Source organism: Haliotis rufescens, unplaced genomic scaffold (assembly GCF_023055435.1).
Source record: "Haliotis rufescens isolate VD_foot unplaced genomic scaffold, xgHalRufe1.0.p SCAF_3, whole genome shotgun sequence".
NCBI classification, from domain to species: domain Eukaryota; kingdom Metazoa; phylum Mollusca; class Gastropoda; order Lepetellida; family Haliotidae; genus Haliotis; species Haliotis rufescens.
The window spans coordinates 15,850,724-15,868,094 of record NW_025964001.1 but is presented as its reverse complement, the minus strand read 5'-3'; the positions used below and the strand labels follow the sequence as shown (position 1 = coordinate 15,868,094).

General features: G+C 38.5%; 1 protein-coding gene across 1 annotated transcript; it reads left to right on the top strand.

The window, feature by feature from the left end:
• Positions 1–2,427: 2,427 nt before the first annotated feature.
• Positions 2,428–12,789, top strand: LOC124134883 (DNA-dependent metalloprotease SPRTN-like). The gene is made up of 6 exons (XM_046499974.2): positions 2,428–2,743; positions 3,872–3,980; positions 4,154–4,198; positions 5,771–5,845; positions 6,454–6,712; positions 7,636–12,789. Exons 1-6 carry the CDS (start codon positions 2,487–2,489, stop codon positions 9,285–9,287), a joined length of 2,397 nt encoding a protein of 798 aa, XP_046355930.2. The 5' UTR covers positions 2,428–2,486; the 3' UTR covers positions 9,288–12,789.
• Positions 12,790–17,371: the final 4,582 nt, after the last annotated feature.

Genomic DNA, 17,371 nt, shown 5'->3' with positions numbered 1-17,371 from the left:
ATTTAGTCAGTAATCTGCTGAAGGAACATGACAAGCAAGCAACCCTTAGAATTAATGTATAAGCAAACATGTCAGCATCGAGAGTGTAAGGTAGACAATCGTTCAGTATGAATTAAAGAAGCACTGGGTGACATGTACAACTGACCCGTTCTGCTATTTATGAATTGTTTATACTCCAAATTAAAACTACGGCACACATTTCCAACAAAGTGACACTACGGTATGAAATTGCTAAGTGAGTTGACACGAGCTGGCAGTCCTGTCTTCTTACCAGTTAGTTTTGCATGCAAACCGTGAAACAATTTTATGGATGGACTATGTGGTGTACAATAATTGTACTATAGGTGTACTATAAATAGACTGAGTAATTGTCGTTCCGTGTGAAACAGAGACGGTAATTAGGGTAACCATTAACTGCTTGATAATCTTACAACTTAAGCTAGCAAACAATCAAATTTGCAAGGAATGCAAGCCCCGCTTTTGAACACATGTACTGTATCATCATGTCTGATGATAACCATAGAGCTGTCGGTGTCTATATCAATGTGAGCTAAAAAAAAAAGAAGCAAGGTTGCCTAACACTTCGTCTCTGAAATGAAAATATTTTACTATCTCTTTGTAGGTTGGTATTTGTCGTTAATATATTATACAAACATGGAAAGAAGCACAGAGATTATCTTCATCTTCAGAGAAATACAGACTCGAGATTTTGGATATTTTCATTTCGGCGTCTGTATGAGATACAAACGACAGATGCCTAACTACAACAGTGTCTTAGTACAATGCTGCTCAGTTATGTAGCAAGACCTCTTCCTCAGTACCCGCCCGACGCTGTTCTGCCTCCATCCCTGGGGGTGCTATATCCGTGTCACTAGACTAACATCTAATCTCTGAAAGGAACATGTTTTACAGTAAAAACAGGTGTTAAATTATTGTTATACAATATAATAAAAAGGAGCCCAGAGACTTTCTCCATTTTCAGACTAACATCTAGTCTCTGAAATGAACATATTTTACGGAAAAAAAACACTTGTTAAATTATAGTTATAAAATATAATGAAAAAGAGCCCAGAGATTTTCTTCAATTTCGGAGACTAAACAAATCTGCAGAGCTATAATTTCTTGGAATTTCACAACACATGTACAGATTCCTATCACCCATCACTGACATGCTGCTGAAAGTGGGTGTGACAGGAATGTTTACTGCTCCAACCACCACCACCACCACCACCACAACCCCCCACCCCACCCACCACCCCTCTCACTGCCAGTGGTAGGCAGTTTAGAGGGCTGGAAGTATCAAATCTATTTTCTAGTAAGGTTTGGGGTACCAGCTGCTTGGAGGCAGCAGTTAGAATGATTCTATTCTGTCATACAGACCCTGAAACAAAAATATCCATTACAGCCCATGCAAGCCTATAACATTTGGCAAGTCTAGATTACTGCAGTTTCAGGAAGAAAATATCTTTGCTCCTTTTAATTACATTTATTAACTGTAATCTAGCAACTGTTATTTTGCTGTAAAACGTGTTCATGTCAGAAACTAGATGTTTCCTATGGCTAGAGATTTCAAAGTTACTTAATAAAATTCTCCAAAATTTAAAGGTTCTGTTTGCATTATAACTGGCAATTTGATTGATGTAGCATCAAACAGGAGAAAAGTCTTTTTGGAATTACTGAGACAGAGCCATGTCTTCTGTCATACACACCCTGATACAAATATATCCTGTAAACTTTGGTGAAACCCATGAGAACGGGTATGGTGCTGACAAACCTACAAACATGATCGGGGCGAGCCGGGATTCGAACCCACAATCGTAGGGCTCTAGCGTGCCTCTCTGCAAATCGAATTGCAGCACCTTAGAACGTTTGGGCCTACTCCAAAATTAATATAACCTCTTATTATTGTTATTTTGTTAGTTAAATACATATTACTCGAGAAACATTAGCTTGTTGGTCGCATCTATTAATCTTGGTTTGCGATAAACATTAATATCGAGTATGTGATCAGAGGAAAACGCGATTATGATGTACTCATTGAAACATCATGGTGTGATTTATGCTATAACATATACCCCCTATAACGGATATATTTCGTATACAGCTCTTGAATAGACTGCAATTATAACCCCTAAATAAATGCTCTTATATACTGAAAAAGAACATTGCATTCTAAGCCAAACGTAAAATAATGAATCAACAACATTTTCAATCGGTATCAATTAGTACTGTCATTCTATATAATATTTAATATAGTATACATTTCTTATGATTTGATTATTTGTGAAATATAAACTTTGTTTAAAATAACATTATTACAACAATTGGTCTGATTTAGTACAAGGCGTCGATCATGAATCTACATTCGTAATACATTGTTAGGAAAATACCGTTTGAAGGTTAACATTCGTCCTTCACCTATGACAATCTAATATGGCGGACACCTGTTGTCAGTTTTGTGTTTGTAATTCGAATCTTTTCACATTATGGGGGATCGCGACTTTGAACTTGCGCGCAAGTTACAAGAACAATTCGATAGAGAAGCGGCTAATAACATTGTCTCGCCGCCATCTTCACCAAGGGCACCGGTTCCCTCTAAATCACCATTATCAATTGTTGACCAAACTTGGGAGCTGACAGATCCTAACCCGGACATCAGAGCTTTATTCCTGCAGTACAACGATCGCTTTTTCTGGGGTAGATTAGCTGGAATTGAGGTCAAATGGAGCCCAAGAATGACTTTGTATGTCAGAATTGTGAACATCAGCTTTCATATGCACATAATAACTATAATACAAAGATCACATGCCGATATCCGTACATGGTCTCTTCTTTTAAATACCATTCACATGAGGAACTGGTCTGTACATTAGCATGATGATAATATTATACACACAGTCATGACAAAATCTAAATTAAAGAAAATGGCACCCAATTACAACTAGTCTTCATGGTGCCTATATTCAGTGCAAGTCTAAATACATGTATATTTATTTAAACTTTATATTGCCAGGTCTGGATTTTATGACATACAAACATTTCAAGGCACATTAATACCACCATTATGAAGAGACCATAATACCTCCATTGCCTTGTGATTACAAGATGTACAGTGATTTAAGCTACCCATGAAGATCCGGGGTAGAATAGGTCCCTCAGGAACCCATGCTTGCCGTTAACGGTGACTATGCTTGTTGTAAGAGGTGGCTAATGGGATCGGTTGGTCAGCCTTGCTGTCTTGGGTGATGCATGTCATCAATCCCAATTGTGTGGATCAATGCTCATGATGTCAATCACTGTATTGTCTGGTCCAGACTCGATTATTTACAGACTGCTGTCATATAGCTGGAATATTGCTGAGTGAGCGTTAAACAACAAACAAACAAGTGATTTGAGCATGTGTTGAGTGTGATAATAACATACCTTGTAATTTGAAGGCATCACTGAAATATCAAGGCAGAGGTACTGTCAACTAAGTTATGGTTTTATTCAAGCATGTCAAATAAGCTATAATTTTGACAAAAACAAGCAACTCCATTTCAAATGAAAAGGAGCCACAGTGAGATGGAAAATCTAGACTTGCTTCATTTAGGGCTTTCGCATTGCAGTAAGGTCAAGGGCAGAAGGGGAAATAATTAGGTTCAGGGACTGTTGAGATGGACTAGGATAAGGAAGAATGTAATAGTGTACTGCGAGATATAAAATAATTACTGAGACGGAAATTGTCACTCGGCCTATAGTCCTTGCCAAACTACCCAATATTTCAGGTATCATCAGGAGTAGTAGAAATGTAGAAGAGGATTAAAAGTTTGATTTTTTTTATCACTGAATTAAACAATTGATCAATGGTCCTATCCTGGCTATTTTTCAGGTGTGCTGGATTGTGTGTGTATGAAAGACGTGGAGGACTGTGCTCTGTTCGGTTGAGTTTGCCGCTTTTGAAACTGAGACCGAGGAAAGACCTGGTTGAAACATTACTGGTATGCAGTGATAGTACCCGTCTATTTTTCAGATACACTCTTATCAAATTTAACATTTCATGAAAAATAATTTTACTTTGGTATAAGTATTAGAGATTGAGCAGATGCTTCTTGGCAGTGCTGCATCAGTTAGGACTATAGATTCATGATACATGTCACTATTGTTATTTCAGCATGAGATGATTCACGCGTACCTGTTCGTCACCAACAATGATAAGGTAAGACTTTAATTGTATCTTATAAAACCTTAACCTCTTGCAAGGTACAAATGGAATTGAGAGACTGGGAAAAGTAAGCAGTTATAGCAGTAATACTGCTGCTACAGTGGCACGGATGCTCTCTCAAATAGCTATTCACTTAGTATCTGATTTGTATCAATGGTTTTAGTATTTCAAGTTTCATGAACGCTTTATACATTGATAAAACGCTTTGAAAAGGCCTTGAATTGGGGCAACTAAAATTCTCTAATATTGCCTGGAAACATATATAAACAATATGTCATGTGACTAACCGCGGTCCGGGTTATCCTGTGGGTACTCAGGTCCTACTCAGGACCCACCGACCCAAGTACCTGTGTTATCCATCCCAGCCCTACTCCTGACATATGTACTGACTTTGTCATCACATGTTCACAAGTTACAAAGAATTGTTTCAGGTGAAATGTATTAATGTGACAATATCGGATCTGAATACACAATGCCATTTAGAAAGTGGTCAAATGTAACAAATGTTATATTTGGGATAACACTTACTTAGTAAAGTACAGATTCTCTTATGTTTTTGGGGTTGAGTCCCGTCCGGGATTCGAACCCACACTTGCCAGAGTGAGGCACACAAAGTCAGCGATCTAACCGACTCAGCCACCGAGGCTTCCACAAAAATGGAAGTCCGACAACTGGTAGTCTAGATCACGTACTTTGAGTACCCCTCTGACAAGTGTAAATTGGCACAGCTCCCATGGCCGAAAGCTATGAATACACAATGCCATTTAGAAAGTGGTCAAATGTGACAAATGTTATATTTGGGATAACACTTTCTTAGTAAAGTACAGACTCTCGTACTTTTTGGGGGTTGAGGTCCCGTCCGGGATTCGAACCCACACTTGCCAGAGTGAGGCACCTAATCTCCAGCACACAAAGTCAGCGATCTAACCCACTCAGCCACCGAGGCTTCCACAAAAATGGAAGTCCAGCAACTGGTAGTCTAGATCACGTACTTTGAGTACCCCTCTGACAAGTGTAAATTGGCACAGCTCCCATGGCCGAAAGCTATGAATACACAATGCCATTTAGAAAGTGGTCAAATGTAACAAATGTTATATTTGGGATAACACTTTCTTAGTAAAGTACAGATTCTCGTACTTTTTTGGGGTTGAGTCCCATCCGGGATTCGAACCCACACTTGTCCATTTTTTGTGGAAGCCTCGGTGGCTGAGTGGGTTAGATCGCTGACTTTGTGTGCTGGCGATTAGGTGCCTTACTCTGGCAAGTGTGGGTTTGAATGCTGGATGGGACTCAACCCCAAAAAAGTACGGGAATCTGTACTTTACTAAGAAAGTGTTATCCCAAATATACATTAGTTACAAATATCGGATCTATCTTGTGACTGCTGGCGGACTCGTGTCACATTCAGTTGTGACAAGCCACTGTGCATGCTGTATGACAAACAGTACAACAAACAGACTTCCGTCTTTTATGGGGGTTAACAAGGCCTGTCTAGCCAATGAGCTAGATTTTCTGTTATCAGTATGTTTTCCATGACTGATTATTGTCTCCAATATGTTTGATCAGGATCATGATGGCCATGGCCCTGAGTTCCAGAAACACATGAACAGAATCAACACGGAAACGGGGACAAATATCTCAGTAAGTGGGTGTCATAGCAGTATCTCATGTTGAAAGTTGGTTTCACTTAAGCATGAGTGAGTGAGTGAGTGAGTATGGTTTTACGCCGATTTTAGCAATATTCCAGCAATATCACGGCGGGGGACACCAGAAATGAGCCTCACACATTGTACTCACGCTGGGAATCGAACCCGGGTCTTCGGCGTGACGAGCAAACGCTTTAACCACTAGGCTACCCGACCGCCCCACTTAAGCATGAAGTTGATTGAAACAATCATTATTATTTTGTAATTTAAAGTTTCTTGTAAATGGTGATACAAATCACTTAAGGTGGCTCTTCAATATTTATAGCACTGACGCGGTTAGATCAATACCTGCCTGAGCCTAAAACTGGCCACAGATGACTTGTGTTGAATTAGGACTAATAAGAGTTAGTAACATCTGTTCATTCCTTCCAAAAGTACTCGGAACAGGTCAAGTGTTTTTGTTTTTCCAGTTTGGGCATATTTGGTGGACCACAGTTTTAATCCGGCCTGTGTATCATAACCATTACATTATATTTACATTAAATGTAATTATTCACTAACTCTAGCTACAGTGGTTCTTCAACAAAATCATTTTGTTGACAGATTTATCACACCTTCCATGATGAAGTAGCAGAGTATCGGCAGCACTGGTGGCGATGTGACGGGCCCTGTCAGAAGAGACGTCCATATTTTGGCTTTGTGAAGCGTGCCATGAACCGAGCGCCCTCATCCAGGGACCCCTGGTGGGGGGACCATCAGAGGACGTGTGGGGGGACGTACACCAAGGTGAAGGAACCCGAGGGTTATGGGCAGAAGAAGGGCAAGAAAGATAAAGAAAGCAAGAAAGAAGAGGTCATTCCTGGTGAGCTGGGTAGAATGAACGTAGAATGTAATTATAGTAATTGGGATTTGTAGCTTAAAGAATTATGTATACCATTGTATTAACAGAAATTGGTAATAGTCCTGTAGTCCTTGCCAAACTGCCCATTAGCTAAGGTATCATAAGAACTAATAGAAATTTGCCATTTTGCTATATGTTATCATTATATGGACTAGTGGACTAAAACTGTTAGTTTCTACCACTGGTATTAAGTTTTTGTATGATGATCTCTTTATCTTTTCTTCTCTGAGTTGTTATTGAGCTGCCCTTTATGGATATTTAAAGGATTTGGTTTAATTTCTCACCCTGCAATCACATCAAATGCAAGACCACAAAGGAGTGATCCATCACCTTCAGAAACTGATATGTAAATATTTGGTTGTCTAAATGCAAAGTTTGTAGTGAAACTATATATTAAAGGAAGAATTATATATACTACTCAAAAGAAGTTAAGCACTACCCAATTCTTTCATATTATAGTACATGTAATATTGAAAGAATTGGGTGTTCCTAACTTCTTTTGAGTAGTATAGGAATGTGTTGTTACTCTACTACTTCAGAAAAGTCACCCGTGATAATTCCGGTGTAGAATAGGTCTTCAGCAACCCATGCTTGCCGTTAAAGGTGACTATGCTTGTCGTAAAAGGCGACTAACGGGATCGGGTGGTCAGGCTCGCTGACTTGGTTGATGCATGTCATCGATCCCAATTGCGTGGATAGATGCTCATGATATTAATCACTGGATCGTCTGATCCAGACTCGATTATTTACAGACCGCCGTTAATAGCTGGAATATTGCTGAGTGCGGCGTTAAACAACAACAAACCAAACCAAACCAATCAGAAAAGTCAATTACTCATGTGCTGCCACTGAAGAGTTTGAAACGGATGTTTTCTGTTCTCCAGATAAGAAAACGGTCAAGAGTCCTGATATCAGAAGTTTCTGGGGTCAAGGTCAGGTGACCGGGTCAAGGGTCACATCTGTGAAAAAGCCTCCCTCAAGTACAGTGACATCTTCCAGTCAGTTCTCTTCCAATGATGATTCTCAACTTCCTCGTCTTCCACCCAATTTTGGAAGTATGAAGTCATCTACAGAAACAAACCCAAACCAAAGCAAAAGTTCACATGTCTTCACAGATATAAATGGTGCTGGATCACTTAATAACAGATCAAGCTCCGTTGTCATGCCAACCAGGGAACCAAAGCCTTCAGTCAACAGAGACAAAGAATTGTTTGAAAAGCATGAAGGAGATGTGTCACAAAGGGTGAAACAAACCCCTGTTCTTGGTAATTCCAGAATACCAAGTCGAACAACAGGGGTTTTGGTAAAAACTATTTGGGACCAAACCACAAGCCCCAACCCAAGTAAGAAGCCTGGCCCAATTTCTGATGGGGGACCTCAGATATGTGATATTAATTCTGTCGGCACTAATGATAGTGGGCCAAGCAATGTTAAATTCTCAGGTCAAGGTCATGTCCTTGGCGCTGAACGAGGTCAAGGAACTAGTTTTCTTGCACAACTTCGACGAGAGATGAACAACAGGAGAACCAACAATTCACCACAAACTGGCTCTAATACAAATAGAAAGAAATCTGTCAGTCCAGGGGAAAAGTATGTCAGTAAAATTAAATCACCAAGTTTTCACAATACAATTAGTCCAGTCAAGTCCATCAAAGAGTGGTTTGGAACTGAAGCTAAAATGACCTCTCCCAACTCTCCCAAACAAGGCAGCTCAACAAGTAAGGTGAATGAGAACAGTTCTTCATCAAAATCTCCATGGGGCAAAGAAACATCATCTTTTATTCCACATCATCAAAAGTCACCAGACAATCACAAAAAACGCAAATCAGTGTGTGTTTCAGATGACAGCGACATTTCAAGTCCAATAAAATCACTATTCAAAAAGGTTAATCCAGCTTCTAATTTCACATCTCCACCCTATAGAAGAATATCCTTGTACAATAACACTACCCCAACCAAAAGTAGTCCCAATCAAAATGACCTTGACTGTGATGTGGGGAATAGTCAATCTTCTCTGAATGAACACATATCGAGGTCAAAGAAAGCTGGTACTGGCTCCAAGCGAAACAATTCCTCCAGTTCCAATGATGTGCCCAGTAAAAGTAAAAAAGGAAATGTGAACAGAATGAGTTCATGGACAAGGAGGCCACAATACTCTTCCTCTGACGATAGTGACATTGAAGAAATACTACCGCCAACCAAGAAATATAAGGTTGGGAGCCATGACAGTGGAGATTCTTACCAGGTGAAAAATACAGATAGGGTCAATAAAGTCAAGCACAAAGGTGGCTCTGCAAGTGCTGGAAAGGCCGTGGGAAAGAAAAAATCAGGAAATGTTAAAGAACAAGGTGGTTTCAGTAGTCGAGGAGATGGGGGAGGCAGCCATACTTCAAGTAGTGCAGGTTTAGATCAAGGGGGAGATAACTCTAGTAGCACCAGTTCACAAGATCCACTACAGAATTGTCCAGTGTGCCAAACTCGGGTGTTCGCCTCACAGATGAATGTCCACCTAGATCAGTGCCTTACATTTGCCTGACTTTTCAGAAATATATGCATACTTTTTTCCATATTTCAGGAGAATCGTTTTCTATTTCACTTTTTCTATTTTCTATTTTGCTGGTATAAACACAGTAGGCACATTCTTATTAGGGCTGGGACGAGTCCCAATTTACTACCCGAGTACCCATGCCCCTATTACCCGACCCCACTCAGGTACCCACTGTGGGTCTCAAGAGATGTCTCAAAATGTCCGATTGGGAATTTTTTACCATAGCCCTGGCAAAACGTATTTAGATACATGTATTGAACAATCTGGTCATGCATACACTGAAGTTGTCTTAAGTTATATCTTTATTCAACCATATGAAAAGTCAGAAGGAATGGGTGCACAGTCAGAGAGTATGGGAACATTAGTGACTTGTAGTGTGACCATAGAGTTCGAGATATTTCTTTTGGTCATTAGACAAGATATCGTGTGACTAACCACAGGTCCGGGTAGTCCTGTGGGTACCCGGGTCCTACTCAGTACCCACCCGACCCGTCCCAGCCCTAATTCTTATACAGTATAACATGGATATAACTAACTACAAGGGACCGGAGAAATCAGTTCGTTATATCCGTTGTTTGTTATAGACGTTTTCGCCCGGAAACGTCCGCCATCTTGGATTAAACAAAACACAATACACGTAACTGCAGCATTGACTTGTATTAGCAGTGATCACTTCATAGCATTCAACTGATAACATTTCATAACATTCATTTAAGTATAACAAGGTTGATCCGTCAGTACTGATTGTATTGATTCGCCGCTGATTGCGTACAGCTAATTGTCAGTGACACTTGACACTGAGTGAGATTTCTCAGTTCGCTATACACTTCACTAATTAGTGATAGATGGGCTTGTTGGTGATCAGATATCCGTTCGCTGTATCCGTTAGTTCGCTGTAGAGAGTTTGTTATATACGTAAATTTTATATGATATCATGTAGGAGATAAATCAGGGATTTTTTAACAGTTCGTTGTATCCATTTGTTCGCTCTATCCGTGTTCGTTATATCCGTGTTCTACTGTACTACTAATATTAAATCTGAGAAGACATCTGCAAATGCTTCTTTGCCATTCCAGTCTAAACTCAGAGACATCTGTTGTCTTGTAAACATGTTTTTTTGGTACCATCTGGCTTTTGACTGTGAGATGATGGTCACATTGATGGTCACATTGATGGTCACATTGATATATTTATGCCATGTGAGTTGGGAGATGATCTGTTGTCTGAAGTGGTTGTACACAGTTGTATTTACTCAGGGATTCTGTGTTAGTGTTCTTAGTGTGGATCGTATGAAAAAATGTGTTTCAAATTTTTTTTACTTTCTGTGAGGAAAGGGAACCTGTGCAATGGATATGCAAGATTTAGTTCATGTTTATCTCACCTGACATGTGGGCTCATATCAGCCAAGTATTTCTGTAAATTCATCTACAAAGATATGTTGCAGAATTACACTTTCAGATTATATTTGGTAATTCAAACAGCAACTGACCGACAATACATTAAACAAAATCAATTTGAAATATAAATGAAAAGCGTTTTTTTTCAACTACCAGCAAAAAAACAACCCAGTGTTAACATCACTAAAACCTTCTCTAGAATAGTCATTAATGTTTTTGGTACATATGTTATTTGGATCTACCAGTTACTCTCCATGACAGATCAACAATCAAAAGGGTATTTGCTTTTTGCTTTTTTTTATTAGTAGAGATGTTTCATTTGTATTATTTGCCTCTATTGGTTACCTGATTGGATTGTTTGCAATGAAGCCTAACATCCTGTCAATACATTGTGGTGACGGGCATTGTTTAATACATCATAGACATTGTAAGAACAATACATAATGGATTTATTGTATAATGGATAGTTTTGTGCATTGTTATAATATGCAAATGAGGTCAATTAGCAGGAACTACTATATATGCATCGGTGTGATGAAACCAAAGCAAATATGGCTGCAAAACATTTGGCACTACAATAAATTGGGCTGTTAACTCAGGCATTGTATTCCTACACAGGTTTAAATTTACTTAAGTGAATGAAAATATGTCTGAAAAACTTTGACTATTTTTAGGATGACATTAAATGATATATAGATTATTACCCATTGAGTGTTTCTATATCATAAGTACAATCTCATTAAAATAAAATCAGATACAAGTTCTCGCTGCCGCTTAGCAAAGATCTGAGGACATACCATTACGGGTTACGTCAGAGCGACCTTTCACGAACTTTGACCGACCACTGAAACGACAAACAAGAAGTCGACATCAGCCAATAAGAAAGCAGCTTTCTCTATAATACCTATATCTCCATGTGCAGCATCTTCAACTTGATTCTTAAACATGTACTTTCGGTAATAATCATATAACCTTCTGTGCACATTAATTCCAATGTAGCTAGTTTTCATGGTTATTCTCTTTATTATGTTAATGTGGAAGTGCAATATATTTAAACAAAGCTTCTGGATTGTAGGCCTAACTTATCAAGACTTCACTATAATGTTTACTTTGTCTCTGTCCTCAGGAAGACATTGTCGAGACTTTCAGTGAATTTAGGGGGGGCTCAGTCGTAGAACATGCAGCAATTTGCAAAAACGTATGTTTGTGGGTTGCAATCCAAGGTCATCCAAATTATGTTTGTAGGTTTGTCAGCACCATACCCATCCTCATGGGTTCACCAATGTTGTAAATGTCTGAAACCTGCATTGGGTAACATGTTTAATGTGCCTTTCTTCAGGCTTTGCTCACACCTTGAGCTGATATGTGATATATCAGAAATACTGACGAAGTGGCATCAAACCTTTGGTTCCGGAGGAAACAGTTGACATATTGGGACACTACAATAAAGCTCCCATCTTCCCTAGGCAGGGGAGTTAACTGACTGTGAAAGTCCAGTTTCCACCCAAGTCAAAGTAGACTGCAATTATTGAGTTATATTTTGCCTGGATTAGCAAATTTATGCATTGTCCAATCAAAATCGCGTAATGAAATTGACATCCGGTTCGTAAAGTGCCTTGCAGATTTTGGTCGATTGCAGGATGTGCAAAGCATGTTTTCATCAAGGTGCTCATGTGATTTCATACACCTCCAAAGTAAGACCCGTTTTATCACAATATACCTTTTGATTATTGACAAGATGGTCTTGACTGGGCGCCGCCATTTTGTTTGAAGCAAATACAAGTGATATGAGAGACGGAATCTGATTGGTCAATAGTAGGGATATAGAAGGGACATAACTCTTGATAGACACTAGTCGGGCTACAATCAAGCTCAGAAATTCCTGCATAGTTTAGCAAGGGTGGAAACTGGACTTTTATTGTCAGTAAACTCCCTTGCCTCGGTAAGATATATGTACAGTTCCAGGACATGACGTGTTACCATATTGTATGGTATGTATCAGTATATGTTTATCATTGACTGTGTTCAAATATGTATGATGGGAGAGTGCAACCACATGTTAAATACATGAAAATTAAATGGCTGTGTCTAAATGATGTTTTCTGTCTTGATCATTTAATGATTTCTGTTCCAGTTTGCTGGATCCACGTATTCAGTGCCAAGATGCAAAAGCGCTTTATATTATATTATGAAAAAAACAATCTCATTAAAATCAAATCTTAGTTCTCGCTACCGCCAAACAAAGATCTGAGGACATCCCATTAGGGGTCACGTCAGAACAACCATTCATCCGACCAATCAAAGCGTCGCTTACTAGATCATGAAAGTGACATTTGGAATGTGAATTCTGATAATGCAACCTCGAAAACGTTAACACGGGATATTCCGAATGATAGTTACGGGTTTAACGACTGAATCCATACAATGTAGACCATCTATAAGCCATTCCAGAATGTTCTTTTGTTAAGGTTTCAAATTTGTAATCGAGAATTTGGCAAAAAAATGTTTCAAAGCGTAGTCACCAATTTGAAATTAGTGCCATAAAGCATGAGAAAGCTGCCTTCTGATTGGCTAATGTCGACTTCTTGTCAGTCCTTCTATCAGTCGGTCAAAGGTTGCGCAAGGTCGGTCTGACGTGACACGTAATGGAATGTCCTCAGATCTTTGTTTAGCGGTAGCGAAAACTAAGATCTGATTTTAATGAGATTGTGAAAAGAAAAACATTGCATGATAAAATGTAAAGCACTTTAGCATTTTTTTCTTTTTGGGGAGGTCATGACAAAAATGTACAAGGACATGGGGAGGGTCATCTGACAATGTGCCAAGCTTTAGGGAAGGATCATCATTTCAGTACATCAGTGCATCAGAAACCTCTGACCCACCCCCACCTGTAATAAATGTCTGTATGCCTATAAATAATCACGTCTCGGACAGACACACAGTGATTGATATCATGAGCAACATTCCAAGCATTGGGATACAAAAACATGCAACCAACCAAGTCTCCAAGCCTGCCACTGATCCATTTGGTCGCCTTGTACAACCAGCATAGGTTGCTAGGGAACACTTCTACCCCAGAATCCCCCTGAAGTTGTTATAGAACTGTAATACCTTTCAGAGAAGTGTGTCATTATGTCTCCACCCCAGAGAGAGGGGAGACATCATGTTGAGAGGTGTGTTATTATATATATAAAATACCATTCCGAAAAGAATGTCATTAGAAAACTTAAATACTGTTCAGAGGTATGTCATTAGAAAAATTGAATACTGTTCATAGAGGTATGTCATTATATAACTGAAATACTGTTCAAAGAGGTATGTCATTATATAACTGAAATACTGTTCAAAGAGGTATGTCATTATATAACTGAAATACTGTTCAGAGGTATGTCATTATATAACCGAAATACTGTTCATTATATAACTGAAATACTGTTCAAAGAGGTATGTCATTATATAACTGAAATACTGTTCAAAGAGGTATGTCATTATATAACTGAAATACTGTTCAGAGGTATGTCATTATATAACTGAAATGCTGTTCAAAGAGGTATGTCATTATATTAACTGAAATACTGTTCAAAGAGGTATGTCATTATATAACTGAAATACTGTTCAAAGAGGTATGTCATTATATAACTGAAATACTGTTCAAAGAGGTATGTCATTATATAACTGAAATACTGTTCAGAGGTATGTCATTATATAACTGAAATGCTGTTCAAAGAGGTATGTCATTATATAACTGAAATACTGTTCAAAGAGGTATGTCATTATATAACTGAAATACTGTTCAGAGGTATGTCATTATATAACTGAAATGCTGTTCAAAGAGGTATGTCATTATATTAACTGAAATACTGTTCAAAGAGGTATGTCATTATATAACTGAAATACTGTTCATAGAGGTATGTCATTATATAACTGAAATGCTGTTCAGAGGTATGTCATTATATAACTGAAATACTGTTCATAGAGGTATGTCATTATATAACTGAAATGCTGTTCAAAGAGGTATGTCATTATATAACTGAAATACTGTTCAGAGGTATGTCATTATATAACTGAAATGCTGTTCAAAGAGGTATGTCATTATATAACTGAAATACTGTTCAGAGGTATGTCATTATATAACTGAAATACTGTTCATAGAGGTATGTCATTATATAACTGAAATGCTGTTCAGAGGTATGTCATTATATAACTGAAATACTGTTCAAAGAGGTATGTCATTATATAACTGAAATACTGTTCAGAGGTATGTCATTATATAACTGAAATACTGTTCAGAGGTATGTCATTATATAACTGAAATACTGTTCAGAGGTATGTCATTATATAACTGAAATACTGTTCAGAGGTATGTCATTATGTAACTGAAATGCTGTTCATAGAGGTATGTCATTATATAACTGAAATACTGTTCATTATATAACTGAAATACTGTTCATAGAGGTATGACATTATATATCTGAAATACTGTTCAGAGGTATGTCATTATATAACTGAAATACTGTTCAGAGGTATGTCATTATGTAACTGAAATGCTGTTCATAGAGGTATGTCATTATATAACTGAAATACTGTTCATTATATAACTGAAATACTGTTCTAAGAGGTATGACATTATATATCTGAAATACTGTTCATAGAAGTTTGTCATTATATAACTGAAATACTGTTCTAAGAGGTATGACATTATATATCTGAAATACTGTTCCTGAAAGGTATGACATTATATAACTGAACTACTTTTCTGAGAGGTATGACATTATGTTCCGGGTAACTGGAATACTGTTCAGAATGGTGTTAAAGTTGTCATAGCGACTGATTTACGACAACCATTGTCTGAATGAACATTTAATTCCAAAGACTAATTACCCTGGAGCCATGACATCTATATGCCTTGAAACACTCAATTGCCGTTATCTATAAGATGATAATCCCAATTGTTAATCCCCATTTTATTGTACATCAACTGTCTGCCATCCTGAACAAGATGTGCAAGTATGTCACTGATGATTTATTGTTTACGACTTCCTTAATGTCAGGTGACCTTGGTCCAGAGATGAAAATCAGTGAGAGAGAGAGAGAGAGAGAGGGGGGGGGGGGGGGGGGGGGGGGGGGGGAGAAAGAGAGAGAAGAAGGGTCTTACCCATAGCCTAGCTAGGGTTAGGCTGGGTGCTCGGGGGCACCAAGACAACAACCACTACCACTAGGCACATAGTGTCTTTTGTATGTATATATCTACCTGTATAAAGTAAACTTGTATACACCACAAGTAATCATCTCCAAGTTCTCACTTCCTACTGAGAACCATACGCAGACCCCTTGCATATACGAGTATGCACATTATTCATTAGCAACGTCACGTGTTATATCAATCAACGTCACAATAGCGTGTTGTTAACACACTCCTGGATTACACTAATTGCTGGTTGTTGCTCCCAACTTGAAGGTGGTAAGCGTGTCCACCACTCATTGTCTACCCAGTTATTTCCTAGATACAAAGGGTCAGGTTATGATATTGTGTCAGCAGCCTTATGTCACCACCAGGACCAGGTGTGGATTAATTTTGTGTATACCAGTACAGCAAGGAGCTAGCACAAGATAAGGTGATGTATTTAAGGCCAGGTGGTGTCAAGCTGTGAACAATTACCCACATTTGTAAACAAACAACGTCAGTTTATTCATCAGCTCCAACTAGTCTGTTGAAACCTCTTGGCCAGTGCTGGATCTAATGGAGTCAGGTCCAATCTCATTAAAATCAGATCTTAGTTCTCGCTACCACTAAACAAAGATCTGAGGACAACCCATTACATGTCATGTCAGCACGACCTTTCATCCAACCAATCAGAGCGTCGCTTACCAGAAAGTGACAGTCGGAATGTGTTTTCTAATCATGCAACCTCGAAATATTTAACACGGGGTATTCCGAACGACAGTTACGGGTTTTATGGTTATATCCATACAATCTAGGCCATCAATAAGTCATTCCAGAATGTTGTGTTGGTCAGTTTAAAAAATTTTAATCGGGAATATGTCAAAATATGTTTCTAAGCATAGTCGCCACTTTGAAACTAGTGCCGTAAAGCTCGAGATAGCTGCCTTCTGATTGGCTAATGTCGATTTCATGTCAGTCATTTCATTGGTCAGTCAATGTTCGCGAAAGGTCGTTCTGACGTGACCCGTAATGGGATGTCCTCAGATCTTTGTTTAGCGGTAGCGAAATCTAAGATCTGATTTTAATGAGATTGAGTCAGGTCTAAAACGAAACAAGGCTCCTTTGAGTGTGGTCTACAAAAAATTGGTGGAATCTGAAGTGGAGTGGCAGGATTTTTAAAAAAAACAGTTGGAAAGAATTCCTGTTTCCTTTTAAATATACACTTTATATGTCTCCATCAGGAAAACAATATACAAGCGTTTTGTGCGGGTCCTTGTTTAACTCAGTCATCGCTAATTATGACCATCATGTTACAACACCAGTTACAACCTTCATGTATGAAGCATGAAAGTTTTCCCACTAAATTTGTTCTGATCAAAAACAGTTTAGGGTAGTATGCAATATTTTCAGCCCACTTCTTGACGAAAATATAGTACTTTCTGACTGTGCGCTACTGATGGGACTTAACATGACTTTATTTACCATGTGGTTTTAGCTGCTGAAAATGATAG

Excerpts from the sequence above, each read along its gene's own strand:
- LOC124134883 (XM_046499974.2), top strand. The coding sequence starts at position 2,487 with ATGGGGGATCGCGACTTTGAACTTGCGCGCAAGTTACAAGAACAATTC. Across the intron at positions 2,744-3,871 it reads TGGAGCCCAAGAATGACTTT|GTGTGCTGGATTGTGTGTGT; the intron begins GTATGTCAGAAT and ends GCTATTTTTCAG. Across the intron at positions 6,713-7,635 it reads GAAAGAAGAGGTCATTCCTG|ATAAGAAAACGGTCAAGAGT; the intron begins GTGAGCTGGGTA and ends TCTGTTCTCCAG.